This window comes from Argiope bruennichi, chromosome 1 (assembly GCF_947563725.1).
Source record: "Argiope bruennichi chromosome 1, qqArgBrue1.1, whole genome shotgun sequence".
NCBI lineage: Eukaryota > Metazoa > Arthropoda > Arachnida > Araneae > Araneidae > Argiope > Argiope bruennichi.
This window is the reverse complement of record NC_079151.1, coordinates 82,558,395-82,574,841: the sequence shown is the minus strand read 5'-3', so window position 1 is coordinate 82,574,841 and position 16,447 is coordinate 82,558,395. Positions and strand designations below refer to the sequence as shown.

Sequence of the window (16,447 nt, the reverse complement as noted above, 5' to 3'; positions counted from 1 at the left end):
TTTGTGATTTTTTCAGCAAAGCATTTAATAAATTGAAACAGAAATACATATGCTCTTTTTGTGTACGAATCTTTTTAATGAAATAAAATTCCATGCAAAAATTTCAAGATAATCCTAAAACTTTGTATTATCGGATAAATAGTTTCAAATTGTCGTAAAGTTTTGCAATTTAACTCAATTATTTTTCATTTTTATCGATTCTAACATTAAACTGGTTTGATGCAGTTCACACATATTTTATGAGCACAGCTAACAGTAGTTTAGTTTTTAGTTTATTTATATTAACGTCCCGATTTAAAACAACACTAGAGCTATTTTGGGATGGACCTTGTAATTTTGAACCACGGTCAGATTACAAAGACGACACCTGAGCTGGTACCTTCTCTACAGACTTCTGCACCATCGGCATCCGGAGAATATTTGGTTTTGACAGATTGTCCTCACACACTTACACGACGGCTTTTCTGTGGAAGCGGGACTCTAACCTGGAACTTTCCGGCTCCAAGGCCGAAACCTTATCACAAGGCCGTGCGGCCCATCAAACAGCATTCTAGTAGGATTGAAATACCCTGATAAAAGTTGTATATATAATTTATATCAGTACACCAGAGTTTATTCCTTGCATTTTTATTATATTACTGGATTTTGATGATAGAATAATCTATAAGAAAAATAAAGGAAACCAAATCAGAAAGCAAACTTTTACAGTAACAATATCCAAAAATATGAAAATGTAGACATGATCTTTATTCCCTTTCTCTTAACAAGAAAAACACGTGATTAAATATTTGCTGGAACAATAAATTCAGCTTGAATTTTATTAAAACAATGAAAAATATTGTTGCAAGTCATGAAAGAAATTACGAGTTTCAAAAATTCCCAATATTAAAGAAAATAAAGTAGACAGTTAAATAGATTTATGCAAAAGATTTTTTTTTTTAGTTTTAAAATTATGTAAAAATTAATTTTTGCAAATTTTTTCGGCAATTATAGATAAAAACATTAAAATATTGTTTAATTTTAATTAAATAATAAAATTTTTAAATTAAAAAAATTTTAGGAGTAGCACTTTCTTACCATCCAAAGTGTATTAAATTAAATGATTTATTAAAAAGATTTTTTTTATTTATTTTAATGTTTCGTAATATGAAAAAAACGAACATTTCGTGATATTTTTCAATCTATACTCAATATTTATAGAATAAATATAAATATAGCTTATTTTTGGTTGAAAAACTAGATATTTTTTTCATCTTCAAGATCTTGAATAAATGATTTACTTTTCATTGAATTAAACGACATTTGATTTATATTGCTTTTCAGTCAAAGAAACGATATTTCTTTCAATTTTCAAAACACGTTTAGGTTATTTACCTTATAGTTAAGTTGTTATGTAGACTGAAGACTGGAAAAGCTAAATGCAGAAAGCATTTAAACAAAAAACTTTTTAAAAATTCAAAATGAAGTAAATAACAACCTACTTTTAAAATTGAGAAACGATGTAAGTGTCCAACATACTTTAAGTGCTTCAAATTTACATTAAAATTCTGAATTTTTTTTCTTATTTTCGCATTTCTTTTTTCAAAAATCCAAAAAGAAAAAGAAATATAACCTTTTTTTAAAGCTTTTCGTATAAGAAGTCAATAGCTTTAAAAAAAGAGTAAAAAATTAATGGCAAGTTTGTATAAATGGTGAGTACAGTAGACTCCCGATTATCCGCGGGCGAATCATCCGCGCTTGCCGCAGTAAGTTTTTTTTTTTTTTTTGCTTCTAAGCAAAGAGAAAATGCTGCCAAAGCAAGAAGCAAACACAAATGACTGATTTCTTCAAAAAGGTGTAGTTTTACAGTTATGCTTTTGTAATTACATAATACATACAGTATTAAAACAGTACATATGTATTAATTTTTCTGTGTATCCTTGACGCATCTCGTAAGTGCAAAGCACTTTTCTGTTTTCATTAACAAAATGCATTTTAGGTAAGTTTTGAGTGATATACTAAAATATTAAGCGTTAGTTAAAGATTCCCCGCTGTTTATTTTACGTTTTATTGTGCATTAAACGATTTTTCAAAGTTGGAATGACTGTTTTCTCTTTTGCTATACCCGTTTTTAGCTTTTTTCGGATTATCCGCGATTTTTGCTATCCGCGGCGGTCGCGCCACCCAATTCCGCGGATAATCGGGAGTGTACTGTATACTCATTTTATTTCAAAATTCAGACTCACATACTGAATTTTTTTTTATTTTATTGGTCTTTCCCTAACCTATTTTTTGCTAAAATTCGAAAAGAAGAAAAAATAAAACTTTTTTTATGAAATAGTAATAAAACAGGTATTCTGTTTTTTGCTATCTTCTTCTCTTCTTTTTTAAAATCAAACCAACTACTTTTCAGCACTCAAAATGAGAAGCATAAATAAACAACTAACTTCAAATTCTGTATTTTCTCTTTATAGAAAATCAAAAGCACAAAAGGAGTAAATGTAAACGAAGAGGAAACTGAGATTTCAATAATAAATTTTCCTTATTGGCCAAATGACATATTAATTTTACGAGCGTTAAGACCAGTACTTATATATTAGGAAAAAATTGTAAATCTTAAAATGTAAACAACCGGAAACTGTTTTCTAGATTCTTAAAGCGATAAAACTAAAAACAAGGAAGTCATCGATAATAAAATCGCTGCTATAAATTAGTTGTTGCTTTTTCCTGAATCAATTAAACTTATTCTGTTTCTTCGAAAACAGTATGAAGTTCTCTCTTATAATTCTTTCTAAAGTAAAATTAAATTAAAAAGGTACTAAGACTTTCAAATAACACATACATTTTGTAAATTGGAATGGATTTCAAGAATAAGTACGTAAAATTTTGTTGATTTGATATTTAAATACTTGTACTTATTTGAACATATTTCCTTTATAAATCTTTACATTTTTTTTCAGAGAAACGACATTTATAATTGATTAAATAAACGTACGTAAAGCGCTAATTTTATAGATATTTACATATAACATTAATTTACAATTTTAGAGTCTTCAAGTTCATTCAAAGTTTACTTGAGATTATACTTCGAAGTGAAATAATAAGTTACAGCACATGTCTTAAACTAGAACTGTATTGCAAACTATATTGAAAATAGAATGATATGGAACTGTTTTATGAACTACAATAGTTCCTCTTTAAAAAAATTAATCTTTGAAGCACAGAATAACTATCTAGTTAATAAATAACATAGAGATTCATTATTCTAAATAAAATGAGAAATGATAGCTATTCTGAAGGCGTGTGAAATTTACCGATACATATTAATTCATACTATTTGATTATCCATGTTTTTGAACAGATTTATAATTTAATTTTGATAAAGACTGACTAAAAGAAGTATAATTGCTTATAAGTTATTATAATTTTACTTAATAACTACAAAAAAGCTGAATATCAAATATTTAAAATTTAAAATCATAAGTCACAGGAAAGGATTTTTAGTCTGTTCCGGATTTCACAGTGTAATTTTAAAAATAATAAAATTTTGCAATTGAATTTTGATTTTAAACCATTCAGATGAATATTTATAATTATATATATTATTCAGATGAATATATAAAATCTTCTAGAAAACGAATTATTATTATTGAAATGTTCGTTTATTTCAGAAAAATGATCAGCGCTTTTTCTCAGTAGCATTGTTTTAAAGATGTATATATATATTTTCATTTCAAAGTTCGTTTAATTTTCAATGTAACTTTTAGAATCGCTCGAATAATTATACAAATAAAAACTTCAGTGCAGTTCCATAAGGTACTTCAGATTCGTAATGTTTATTTAAGAATAGGTTGAATCAAAAATATAGATTGAATTACTTGAATTCTCCATCGATCGAAAAAATTTAATTTTCCATACATGAAGTATTACTCTAATTGATTGAGATAATTTAATAATGCTGTCAGATGAACTGTTCTTAATAAGCAAACATCAATCCCATCGGCACATTTGTGTGTTTTTTCTTTTTATTTGAAAAATAAATTAATTTGGTTTAGATGATATTAGAAGATCACGTAAAAGAGCTGCGTAATTTCTTTAATACAAATACAAGAATTAATACAATTAACAATTAAATTAATTTCATAAAAATACAAATGTGCAGCGAAGTAATTAAAAGAGATTAATCTACTTAGCAGAAAAAATAAAGCATGACTTAGATTTTAAAAAAATATTTTTATTTTTATATATTATTCAAATATTTAATAATATATTATTCAAATTTATATATTATTCAAATATTCAATAATTCAAATATATTATTTAATATATTATTCAAATAATATTCAATAATCTGGTTAATTGTAAGATTCATAATAACTCAAGAGAGCAGCGCATTTATATGAATATTTATATTCTTTTCAGATATTTTATAATTACTTACACAATTTGAATTCACTTCTAGAAAATATTGGTGAAAAAATCCTGAAATTTTATAATTTGTAAACAAAAGCTTAACTATTTCGGAAATGAATTTTAAAAAGATATAAATTAATCTAAATATGATTTCGTCAATTGAAATCAATTAATCTTAAATATACTTGATTATTCTGTCAAACCAAAATGTTAGGATATAGAAAAATTAAAAATGATTTTTCGTAGCTGCTGTAAAGAAATCTATTAAATTGTGCAAAGAAGTTTTCCGAATTCCCTAATTACGCATTATTATATTTTTCAAACAAAAGCATTATGAATTAAAAACAATTTAAATTATTTTCTTTGATAACGCGTTTTGTTGTCGGGTAAAATTTTGAGTACAAAGATAAGTAAATGCCATTTAAGAAACAGAATGCAAGACCGTAAATTGGCAAGTAAATAAGCATTCTTCCTTAATATTTCATACTAGCAGGTGTTTACATGATGCCATGTTTGCAAAGGGGTAAATAAACGCAGTTTTAAGAAGCGTGGTGGCTCTCTTTTCAAACGTGGTGCATAAGTGGTTATGATGTATTTTACTTCAGAAATTTAACAAAAAATAGAATCTCTGCTACCATGTACTGAAGCTCTTGCTCATAAAGATTGTTTCTCTTAAATGTTTGTGAGACGCCTTGCATAATTAAAGAGATTTTGCATGATTTGAAATGACATGTTTTGAAAATTTATTTTAATGATTTTAAATTAAAAACATGTTCATTATATTTTACTATGTTTTGTCCGCATTATCATCTAACTAAATATAAAATGTTTAGCTTCTTTTGAAATTTTTTACAGAATCACACCGGTGGATTTATTTTTCATGTTTTATGAACCCCCTCAATCGAACATTGCAGTGAATAAACCACCAATAATTTTCATTCATGGGCTTATGTCGACACCTTACTGTTGGAACAAAGTGAGAAATGAAATATGTGAAAAAACAGGGCGAAAGGTAAAGAATTACATTTTATCAGAAACATTATATATTCTTTCCATTCAACTGCAGTCGTTGGACTATCAATTTTATCTTGTCCAAAATTTTTTGTCCACTTTTCAAAACCAACGATAATGATCCTTCTTGGATTTTCTGGTGCATTTAGATAATTTAATGTTTCGATTTTCCATCTATGGTCCTCTACGTCCTTGAACCTATAGGAGAGGGTAATTATAAGATAAAAAGAAGAACACTGCTACTCTGAAAAGTGTGTGACTTCACCTTCCCAACTTCAGCATGTAGTAACGCAGTATGACGCTTTTTGCATTTCGTAATATAATTAAGAAAAGTTTATGTGTCTGTGTCATTTTCCTTTCCTATATTTGGATCTAAAATTTGATAGAGGTATATAATTTTATCCACAAGATCACATACCAAATTTTTTTTATATAAATATTTTCTTTTATTTTTAATAGTAATTATAATATTCACATTTATGAGAGATTTAGAGCAGTAAAATACTTATCTTAAATTCTAATGCTAAATCCATATAACAAATTTCTTTTAAATAGTTCTTTGTATTTTTGAGTTATCATATAAACATGCGCGCAGAACGACACCTTTCCCCTTGAAACAGATTGCGACCAATTATTGGAAGATATTTTTAAATTTAGTGTATCACCTGTGATATCATGTGTTTCTTGGAACATGATATCATATATCTTTCATTTTAGATGAGAGATGGCGGATCATTTTTTAACTATTGCCGTATAATAACAACTTTGAATGCCATTTGAATTCGTTTTGAGTTTGAATAAATAGTATATTCATCTTAAAACCAATATATTGTTTATAAAATAGTTGAGAGATAACAAAAGTTTCTTGGAACAACTTTCCACTACACACTTCACCTCTCGTCATAATTTTTTCTCTTGTAAAAATAGGGTAGATATATCATGTCAATTAAGGTGTGTTTCGTGAATCAAGAATAGATTTAAAAAATTTTTTTTATAAAATAATACATTCATTATATTTTTGACTGATACAAGCTAATTTTTTGTATTTACAATGTCAGCAAAAACATGAGATATGATTATGTACAGCAAATAAATTTATAACATAATGTATGATTATGCTCTGTTATACATAAAAAAAAACAAAGCTCTATATAGGATCAAAGGACCCACCTTGATCCTATATTAAACAGAAAAATCAGGGGAAATGACAGAAATAGTTCATGTACAGCAAGCACCAAGATATTCACACAATAGAAATAGCTTTAAAAAATGAGCTGAAAGTGGCATTTGTTAATATTGTTGAAAATTGAAAACATTAAAACACTGATGGGTTTTGCTGCCGTCCTCAACAAGAGAATAATTCAACGGAATATACAAATGTTTTGAGCAACAACATTTTCATTCTTTCTCGATAGAAGAAATACATAGGAGAGGTGAATATGAAAGCTAAGGTAGATCAAATATAAAGACATTTCCATCGAAATCGCATGTTATATATGATCATTTTGTATGACATATAATGTCAGGGATTATAGTAATTAGCATGCTAAATATGATAACGTTATAAAGCATACTACAATAAATCACACTATTACAATAATTAGCCTGCGATGTTATCATTAAATCTGATAATTTTTATCAGAATACTTTCATTTATTGAAAAAAATATGGATATTGCTAGGAGGTTCAAATTTATTTCAAAATCTGATATACTTTCTGCATTTTATTTTTGAAATTATTGTTGAATCCTAAAAATCATCATTGGCCAAAGTACAACTTGTCCTGTCATTTGCAGGTAGCAGACCCTACACATTTCTTCTGTATGTGAGGGGGGAACCAATTACCACACCAAAAACTTCTCAAGCCCATATCTAAAGTGGCCCAACAGGACTGGGATTATATTAAAACTATGACTCGAACTTCTATAGCAAATAATGTTCGCCTAGTTGTGTTTTGTTACTTATCTTTTCCTTCGCTAATTGGAAAGTCCACAAAAGCGCCACCTTGCTAAAATGTACTAATTGAAGAGTCCAAAATTTTTTATTTATGCCATCTGAAACTATCTACATATTTTAATTCGAAACATTTTATTTGCTAACAGAATTTTAGAAGAATTGAAAATAATATCTTTCAGGCTTATGCATTATGTTTGAGAAACCATGGATCGAGTGGCTGGTCTAAGGAATTCAGCGTAAATCACCTCGTAGCAGATCTGAAGCACTTCATGTTGAAAGAAAATATTTCGAAGGCTATTTTGGTTACTCATAGTTTGGGTGCAAGACCAGCAATAACACTTGCATTGGAAAACGTATGTATGTCTTAAAAATATTTCTATGAATGTGATCACAATATTTTTTGCAAAAAAACTAATTCAAAGCCATTTTTTAAAAATATAAAATAAATTTCTACTCAATAATATTTTTTACTACAGCTCATAGCAAGAAAATATACAAATTCTGTTATTTTTCATCTTTTTTAACTTTAAAAAAATTTACATGTTTTTACGCACTTGATAAACAGATGGTTGATAAAATAATACAAACATCTATAGAATAAGAGAAAAATTGTATTTCTTCCTTTGACTTAATTACAGAATGAGTGCGACATTTTTTATAGAGATCGTGAAGAGCATTTAAAGTAATATGAAATCATTTTTCCTGGAGAACAGTGAGTCTCTAACTCCAAAATCGTAGGTAGTGGAGGAAATACAACACGGAGTTTTGACACCAAGTATCCCCACAAATGTTCAATAATGTTTAAGTCGGGAGTTGAGGGGTCAAGTAAGATATCCTACTTCTTTCGCCTGTTTTTCAAATCATTTTTGGACGATTTTAGTAGTGTGGATAGGAGCGTTGTCCCCTGAATAAAGTAGGCACTCTCCAGGAAATCAAGTATGGAGAAAAGAATGAACACTATCCTGCTAAATAACAACATAGTGAGCAGCTATAACCTCCTCATACAGACTAATAAACAACCCAAGACAAACCAAGATATCGCACCTCATACCGCAATGGAATATGGACACCATGCTTCTCAATGGGCAAACGGTTATCAGGAGAAAATGTTTCCTTAAGTCTTTTCCGAACTAAAACTCTTCCAGTTGTCTAAAATGTGGCGAAAGTTGATTGATGAGATAAGATGACTTATTGCCACTGCTATAGGGTCCAGTTTCTGTGTGTTTTACACCATTCGCGTTCTTACAAAGAATGGAGTGATGTTTCCCATGATTTACGAATTACAACTCTTCCACAAACATTTAAAATAGAAATTCCCTTTGGATAGATTTTGCTGAAAAGGGACCCGGAGCTATCTATTTCACAGATGCCGCCTTACCTGCCGCATTTTGTATAAGCTGTCATAACAACTGATACAACACTCTTTGAAAGTCCCAAATAATTGGCTGAGCATTTAGCCCATCACATTCAAACAACCGTGACTTTTTGGAACTCTAAGAAGCCATTAATTATTGAGATTATCAAAAAGTACGGCAGACGAAAATAACACCTATAATTGATGTTGAGCGACTAATACCTTACCTTTCATAACCCCTAGGTGTCGAAATTGAGTGCAAAATTATATGCGCTCTCTACTTCTTTGAAATGGACCATGCCTTTTTCCTGAGTGTTCGTATTATTTTGCATATTTCAAGTATTAATATTCTGCATATCAGCTTTTGCAAAAATCTTAATGAACGATATAACCTGCATTTCAGTTTGTTATTTTTATTTTCTTCCATTCCTTAAATTTTCATTACTTTCCTTTTATGTTTTTGCTTTTCCATTTATTTATTAAATTAAATTTGTGTTTCAATTTTGTAAAGAAAAACAAAATGTTTTTTTAGGTTTTTACAGGGAACTAGTTCCCTTTTGTAATTCTTTCTGTTATCTTGAATTAAATTATATTTGGAAAACGAAGAGTCTTGAGAAAAAAATAATTGAGAAAGTTAGATAAAAAATATTTATTATAGATTAAGATTATCGTGTTGCGTTTCATACCCATTTTTTGATTGAATAATATATTCCTTTATATTATTTCGATTTTACTTCGAAAATTATCATGATTTTTCTATTTGTTTTTTGATAGAAGGTAACTCAAATTTGATTTTTCCCAGGGGCACATCAGTTTTAAGTGTGGATTCTAAATTAAGTTATTCTGAGAGTGAAAACCCAACTAGCATCGAGTTTGTAAACATTAAGTATATATTTTCATAAAATATTTTTAATGTAATATATACTGATTTTAGTGCTTTATAGTTTACTTTTTAATGTGTTAAATTACATTAGACAATTCGTAATTAAATAGCTGTTGAAATAGGAACTGATGAATAAATTTTTAAAGGGTTTAAAAAATTCTATCTTGAAAGTAACTTTGAGATTTAAAAAAAAAAGAAAGAAAACTGGTGTAATTTCCTTTTAGCAACAAAAACATATTTTAATCTTAATATCAATCCACTGAAAGAAATAACAATAATTTCAATGCCATATTATTTTTGTCAATTTAATTGATGATTTAATGAAACCAATGAGTTTTTTTCTAATCTTTTGCTCATATTCATAATTTTGTTTCTTTTTTGAAGCCAGAAATGGTGGAAAAACTAGTAGTCGAAGATATGACTTTAACTTTCGATGACGACCAAAGTGAAGCTGTAACACGATTCTTGTCAACTTTAAAAATGGCAGCAAGTAGTTTGAAGCAGTATCCACCTTCTATGCCTGAAGCTGTAGTTCAGAAAAAGCTTCAGCTACTATTTTGCTTGCCTTGGATCAATGTATGTGAATTCATTATTAGTTTTATTATAAATTAAAACATGATACGCGTATTCATACATAATTTCGCACAATATACAGGGTGGTTATAATTAAAGCTCCACTGTGAAATGGTCATAAAAGGAAAACTGCTGGACCAAATGTTATCAAACTTGATAATAGCTTAAAAGGAAGTCATGCAAATTTCTTTCGCGCCAAAAAAAAAAAAAAAAAAGAGAGAGAGAGAAAGGGTTCAAAAACTCACCACCAGGGGGAAATGCAGGATATGTAATATTGCTAAGCAAAATAGGACATGGAGACATCGTTTTAAAATGTGTTTAATCGTTTCTGAAACATGTTACAGAACATATTTAATGTGGCGTCCACTAATTTCTGAAACCATATTTACATATTTCAAATTTTTATTATTATCAAAATTCATTCCATTTTTTTAATTATTTTCACCGACTTGATGTAATTTCTTTCTATTGTTAGCTTTTTTTCTGTCAGTGTGCATTAATGATTGCTCAATTATTAAATTGCACATACGAGTATATCAATTTATGCTTGTTAAAAGTTGTTTTAAAGACATTATTGTAGAGAAACTAATATTTAATGAGTTTTAAAGTTTTTTTTTTGTTGCAAATCAACGAAAATCAATAAGTAGATCCGTAGGAGTCAGTTTAAAGCTCTAAACAATTTCAACAACAACTCAAGCTGTAAACAGTTTGAATGCTCTAATGGGCAAGGAAGTTGCTGTGAATAAATTTCTCAGATTATCATAAAAACTTCGTAAATATTGAATTTTAACATAACTATATTCTGTCCTGAGTTGAGAAATAATTTAAACATCGAAAAAAAAAAGTATTCGCCCACAGTTCACTAATAAAAGCTTTGAACCCATTGCCCATTTTACAGGAGTGAAGGGACGTTACTGGAGAAAGCAATGCATATTCAGATGATATATAACATTCATACTATTGGTTTTCATGCAATTATAACTCAAATCAGAGTAAAGAGCGCACAGTAAGATATGTCATAAACATGAAATAGTTTATTATGAAAACCAATTTACGTCTCCTATAAATAAATGACATAATAAAAAAAAGTATTTAATATTTTTTGCAAATATGTTGAACTTTTATTATTGATCATTGCATTTTCATTTATAGTGTTACATGCAAACGCAAAAATGTTTTGTATTTAAATTATATTTACTTTCAATTCCAGTATTTTAATTTAGAAATTACTTCTTATTTTAACATTTAAGGATAGGAAATAAAATTATAATGATTAACTAAAAATATACCGAAGAAATAATTAGGCAATAAATGGAGAACATTTACCGATAAAATTAATATTTCGAATATATGAAAATTTCCCATCTCATAAAAGTACAAATTGAGTTAATTTATGATTAATGTTTTTGATAATAGTTCAAAAAAAGCAATTTTGTTTTAATCAAAATTAACAAAACAATACTTCATTGCAAAATTCTTTAAAAATGTGACTTTATTTTATTATTACCTTTCTTTATTAGAAGTCCAATGAAAAAACCAGTTCCAGGCCATTAGCACCCCTTTTGCTATTTCACAAGGAGAAATCAGGTGAATTTGTTTGGGATGTTAATATAGATTCTCTAACAGAAGCTTTAGAAGATCACTCTAATACGCTTAAAATACGCTTGTCCGATGAATTAGTATATCCCAGTGAAGCCATTTTCGTTTCAGGAGAGTATTCCAAGTTTGATGTGTAAGTTTATTGCAGAATATATTAGATTGAATTTTATATACAAAAATATTGCCTGTATCTATATATTTCTATTTCCACTTATAATGAAAATAAATGTGTGTGTATGTGTGTTGGCCCTTTACAAAAAAGCTCGTTTGATGTTGTTGGTGTTACTTATGACATTTTACAAGCCAGCTGACGAACTGCCAGCGGTTTAAGCCGAGTGTGCAGTAGCTGCTGAGGGCCAAGGCCTCTGAGCATCCGAGGGCAGAAATCTAATTTCTAGCTCATATGAAGATGACATACACATTCGCTCGCACAACTCCATTTTAAAAAGGGTTCTTTCACACATCTCACAAATAGATCACATGGTAGAGAACAATCAGGACTCGAACCTGGGACGCCCAGATCAAGGGGAAGACGCACTTCCCATTGGCCAGATAGCGGGCAAGATCGTTTGAGCTACAGATATCGAATTTGCCACGCGCACAATTTGGATAATAAAAGGGACAGCTCAGAGCAATTTTTTTGAAATTTTAATTAATAAAAAATTAAATCTAATTTAGCGTTTTTACGTGATAACTTTCAAAAATATTGTTTCACAAAAATAAATTCTTTACAGTTCCAAAAATTAAAAAAAAATCTTTTTAATGATACCAATTTAATACAAATAAACATTTTCCGAAATTTTTGCAATTTTTTAAAAATATCATTTGAGCTTAAATTCCAACAACAGAATTTTACCAACAATTCAATTTACAATTCAAACCGTTTGCATTGTTTTATCAAATATTTAATAAAATGATTTCTTTCTTTCTTCCTTTTGTTGAAAAATAAAAATAAAATATTAGTGTAAATAAATAAAAAAAATAATGAAGTTTTAATTCTGCAATATTTAGAGCATAATAAACCGTTCTTTTAAATTTTCAATGGCTCTATGATGCAATGAGACAGATCGCCATTAGAAAATTCGTATGCTCAATAAACAAAACATATGCTTGACAATTAAAATAAATCGACTTTAATGACTGATATTGACTGATGCCGACTTTAATGACTGATTATTGGAATCAAGTTATTATATCCAAATTAATTAGCTGAAATTAAATGCAATCTATATCCGAGCAGAGTCAGATAGTTTCCAAATGCGACTATTTAATATTAAATGAGAATTTGCTTGTGTATTTGCACTTAAAAATCTAGACTGTTTGACTTACGGCAACCAAGTATGACTCAATGTACTTCAAAGAGTGGGAAGGCGCATTTAAGAGTGAGTATTTTTTTAAAATTTTGTTTTATAGAAATTAGGAGAACATTTCAAAATATTATTATCTGATTTTTACATTTATTAAAAACAAGTATTTTTAATAATATTGATTTAGTTGTGCCTTAATTTTGGCAATATTTTCTGCAATTTCCAATGAGAGTTTTCCTTTTTGTAATGAAATTAAGACTTATCTTTTTTACATCAAGATTTAATTGCTTGATTCCACTCCTTCCATTAATGGAAGCAAAGGCAGAAGTTATATTACCACAAGAAATCACATTACTAATTAAGTCCACAATTTGTATGAAGAATCAGAAAATGAAATTATTGTAAGATAGATTATTCTTGCAATTGCTTTTTAAAAGATGTTTCTTATATTATGGGGCCATGATTCATTGTTCAGGTACTCAATAAACGGAATAAATATAAATCTTTAATCCTTAACTGGGGAGGTGAAATTTTTGGACTTAACTGGGGAGGTGCGGTCTACGAGACCACATTTCATTTACACTCAAATTTTCTAATGAATGTATTAGTATGAAAAACTACCAATATATTTTGCATTGATATTTTTCTTGATATATAGATATGTTTTAGAAATTTTTCAAAATATATTATCATTGAAAAAAGCAAATGCGTTGGAACATACATTTTCTTCTCAAATTACATGTTACAATAAATAATATCCTTGAAAAGGCATATTACTTTTTACTTTTTAAATCATATTTATTTTTACAGTATATGAAGGTATATAGAAGATAATATAATGTAAAATTCAACATTTGTATGAAGAAAAAAAATGACAATGGGTAAAATTGACCCTTTTTTTATCGGCTTGTGTGACTTTCATAGCACGTTTCCTAGGGCACTTCAAACATACAACTAGTATAAAAATCAACCTATTAATTCTGTATATGTATCTCTTGGTATATTAATATATTTTATAATTTTTTCAAAATACATTATCCTAGAAAAATTATGTTTGAACATACATATCAAAATCAGTTGAATGCGAACTGTCATCGAAAAACTCTTCTGTATGATTATTCTTATCACTAAAATCCCTTTATGCATCATTTAAAAGTGTTTGGAGAACTTCTTCATAATAGGATCAGTAAACTGGATGATATTTCGGGGCCCAAGTTTTAGCGCCATCTGCTAAGCCTTGTTTATCACTGGGACACTAACAGGGAGATGCGGTCTTAGAGACCGCGCTCGAAGAGACAACTGAATTATTTTAAAAAGCATCTGCTGAAATCGGTTGAAAAAGTGCGCGTATATTGAAGGTCACAAAACAGGAAGCCACAGGGTCAATCCATTCAATTGAGCTAAAAATAGAATAGGGGTGACAGAAAATCCATCGCTAACGGTCTCACAAATCGCACGTCCCCAGTTAAGGGTTAAAAATGACAAGACAATGAATGTTAATCACAATTTTATGTTTAAAAATACTTTATAGAGAGAATCAAAACTATATACTAGAAAATGATTTCTCTAAGATATTACCTCACATGGCATTTTTGTATAGTTACGAAATATTACCTTTTGACTTGTTTTTAGCATTTTTACTGAATTCATCGTGCGATTCTGATGTAATTTTGATGATTAAATTAGGGCATTTTTAGTTTAGTTATATTAACGTCCCGTTTTAAAGCAACATTATGGCTATTTTGGGACGGACCTCGTACTTTTGAACCGCGGTCAGATGACGAGGACGACACCTGAGCCGGGTGTCGGGACGACACCTGAGCTGGGCCTTTTCCCAACTGATTGAAACTAAACTACAAAACTGGGATAAATACTACAAGTGTAATACGTATTTCATATAGGGTATACCTATATAGTGTGTATTAAGTATATATACTACACTTATAGCATGTATACTTGTACATGACTACACTTCTAGTCATAAAAACTACATCCAAGATTTAATATATTTAAGTCATTGCGTTTTAGAGTTTCCGCAATTACATGTTTTTTAAGCACCGACCGACAAACGTTTAACTACTTGCCGGATTTGGCTCAAATTCCATTGTTGTCTATACTATAAATGTTAAATCTATTTTCCGAATTTTATCCATCTAGCTATTCTCATGATGCAGTTAGCGTGTTAAAGTATATTCGAACAGAAGCGCTACCCCTATGCCAGGACACCGGCTCATAACTATTGTACAGTAATGCCGTGCGAGATACTTTCTATCTTACTCAAGGTCCATAATTTTTTACAGGGAAGGGGAGGGTGATAAAACTCTTATTAGATCACGTTTATTAGAAAGTTTTGCAGAGATTACTGCCCTTTTGTAAATTTTTAAATTGCATAAAAATAATTTTTGAGCCGTAATATTTTAAATGTTATCATGGAAAACACCAAACTCTTGTTTACTTTAAAGATTTAAAAAATAAGTTATTCCGAGATGTGCATTTCATCAGAGCCCATGCATTCCAAATTCGATGAGCCCTTGTGCCAAAAACCCAAATCAATCAATAAATCAATCCAAATTCGACAGTTGAAGTTTAGACAGTCGCACTAATTAGCACATTTACACATACGTGTTTTTCTTTATTATTAACAGAGTTATTATTAATCTTGTTCCATCATGTACAAAAACGTTTCTGTTCTTTATCTCAGGCTTCTTGTTTCGTTCAGTTTTATTTTTCTATACATTTATGAGCTTAAAGAATTTTATACATTCTAAAATTTGACGATTTGAAAATGTCGAAGTATTTTTTATTTATTTATTTATTTTTTTTGCTTGTAGAGTTAAAATGAATGTTTTATTATTTCACTTAGGATCAAAGAGAAACAGGCTATTTTGAAGCATTTTCCAAACGCCAAATTTAGTGTCGCAAAGGGAGTTTACCATGTCTATCATGCAGAGAATCCAGAGGAATATATAAAAGAGGTAGCAGAATTTATTGGTGCTTGAAGTATATTCTGATTTACTCAACAACAGAATTTATTGCTGCTTGAAGCATATTCTGATTTATTCAACAATTGTAAATATATATTCTTTTTAAATTACAATTGTTGTAACTGAAAATATCGCAATGGCAGATTTTAATTAATTTTTTGAAATAAAATAAAATTCTTTTCAGTACTAAAATTCTGATTATTTTCCTTGCACATTTCATCACACATCAAAAATTGTGTTGCTTTCCGTATGAATCAGACATTAAAATTAAAATGTCGATATATTTCTGTATATTCTGTCGATATATTCTATAGTGCGTTTTTGAATAAATTATTTACCTGTTTTTAACATACAGTCAGTCACAAAAGTCTACATACACCCGCTAATGT

At 28.9% G+C, this 16,447-nt stretch overlaps 1 protein-coding gene across 1 annotated transcript; it reads left to right on the top strand.

The window, feature by feature from the left end:
* The first annotated feature begins 2,726 nt into the window (after positions 1 to 2,726).
* On the top strand, positions 2,727 to 16,218 carry LOC129966492 (protein ABHD11-like). The gene is made up of 6 exons (XM_056080922.1): positions 2,727 to 2,853; positions 5,248 to 5,404; positions 7,538 to 7,711; positions 9,980 to 10,171; positions 11,689 to 11,900; positions 15,938 to 16,218. Exons 1-6 carry the CDS (start codon positions 2,837 to 2,839, stop codon positions 16,071 to 16,073), a joined length of 888 nt encoding a protein of 295 aa, XP_055936897.1. The 5' UTR covers positions 2,727 to 2,836; the 3' UTR covers positions 16,074 to 16,218.
* The last annotated feature ends 229 nt before the right edge of the window (positions 16,219 to 16,447 follow it).

Bases quoted from the DNA above. Each gene is read 5' to 3' on its own strand.
- LOC129966492 (XM_056080922.1), top strand. The intron at 7,712-9,979 runs GTATGTATGTCT...TCTTTTTTGAAG, and splicing joins TAACACTTGCATTGGAAAAC to CCAGAAATGGTGGAAAAACT. The intron at 11,901-15,937 runs GTAAGTTTATTG...TATTTCACTTAG, and splicing joins GAGTATTCCAAGTTTGATGT to GATCAAAGAGAAACAGGCTA.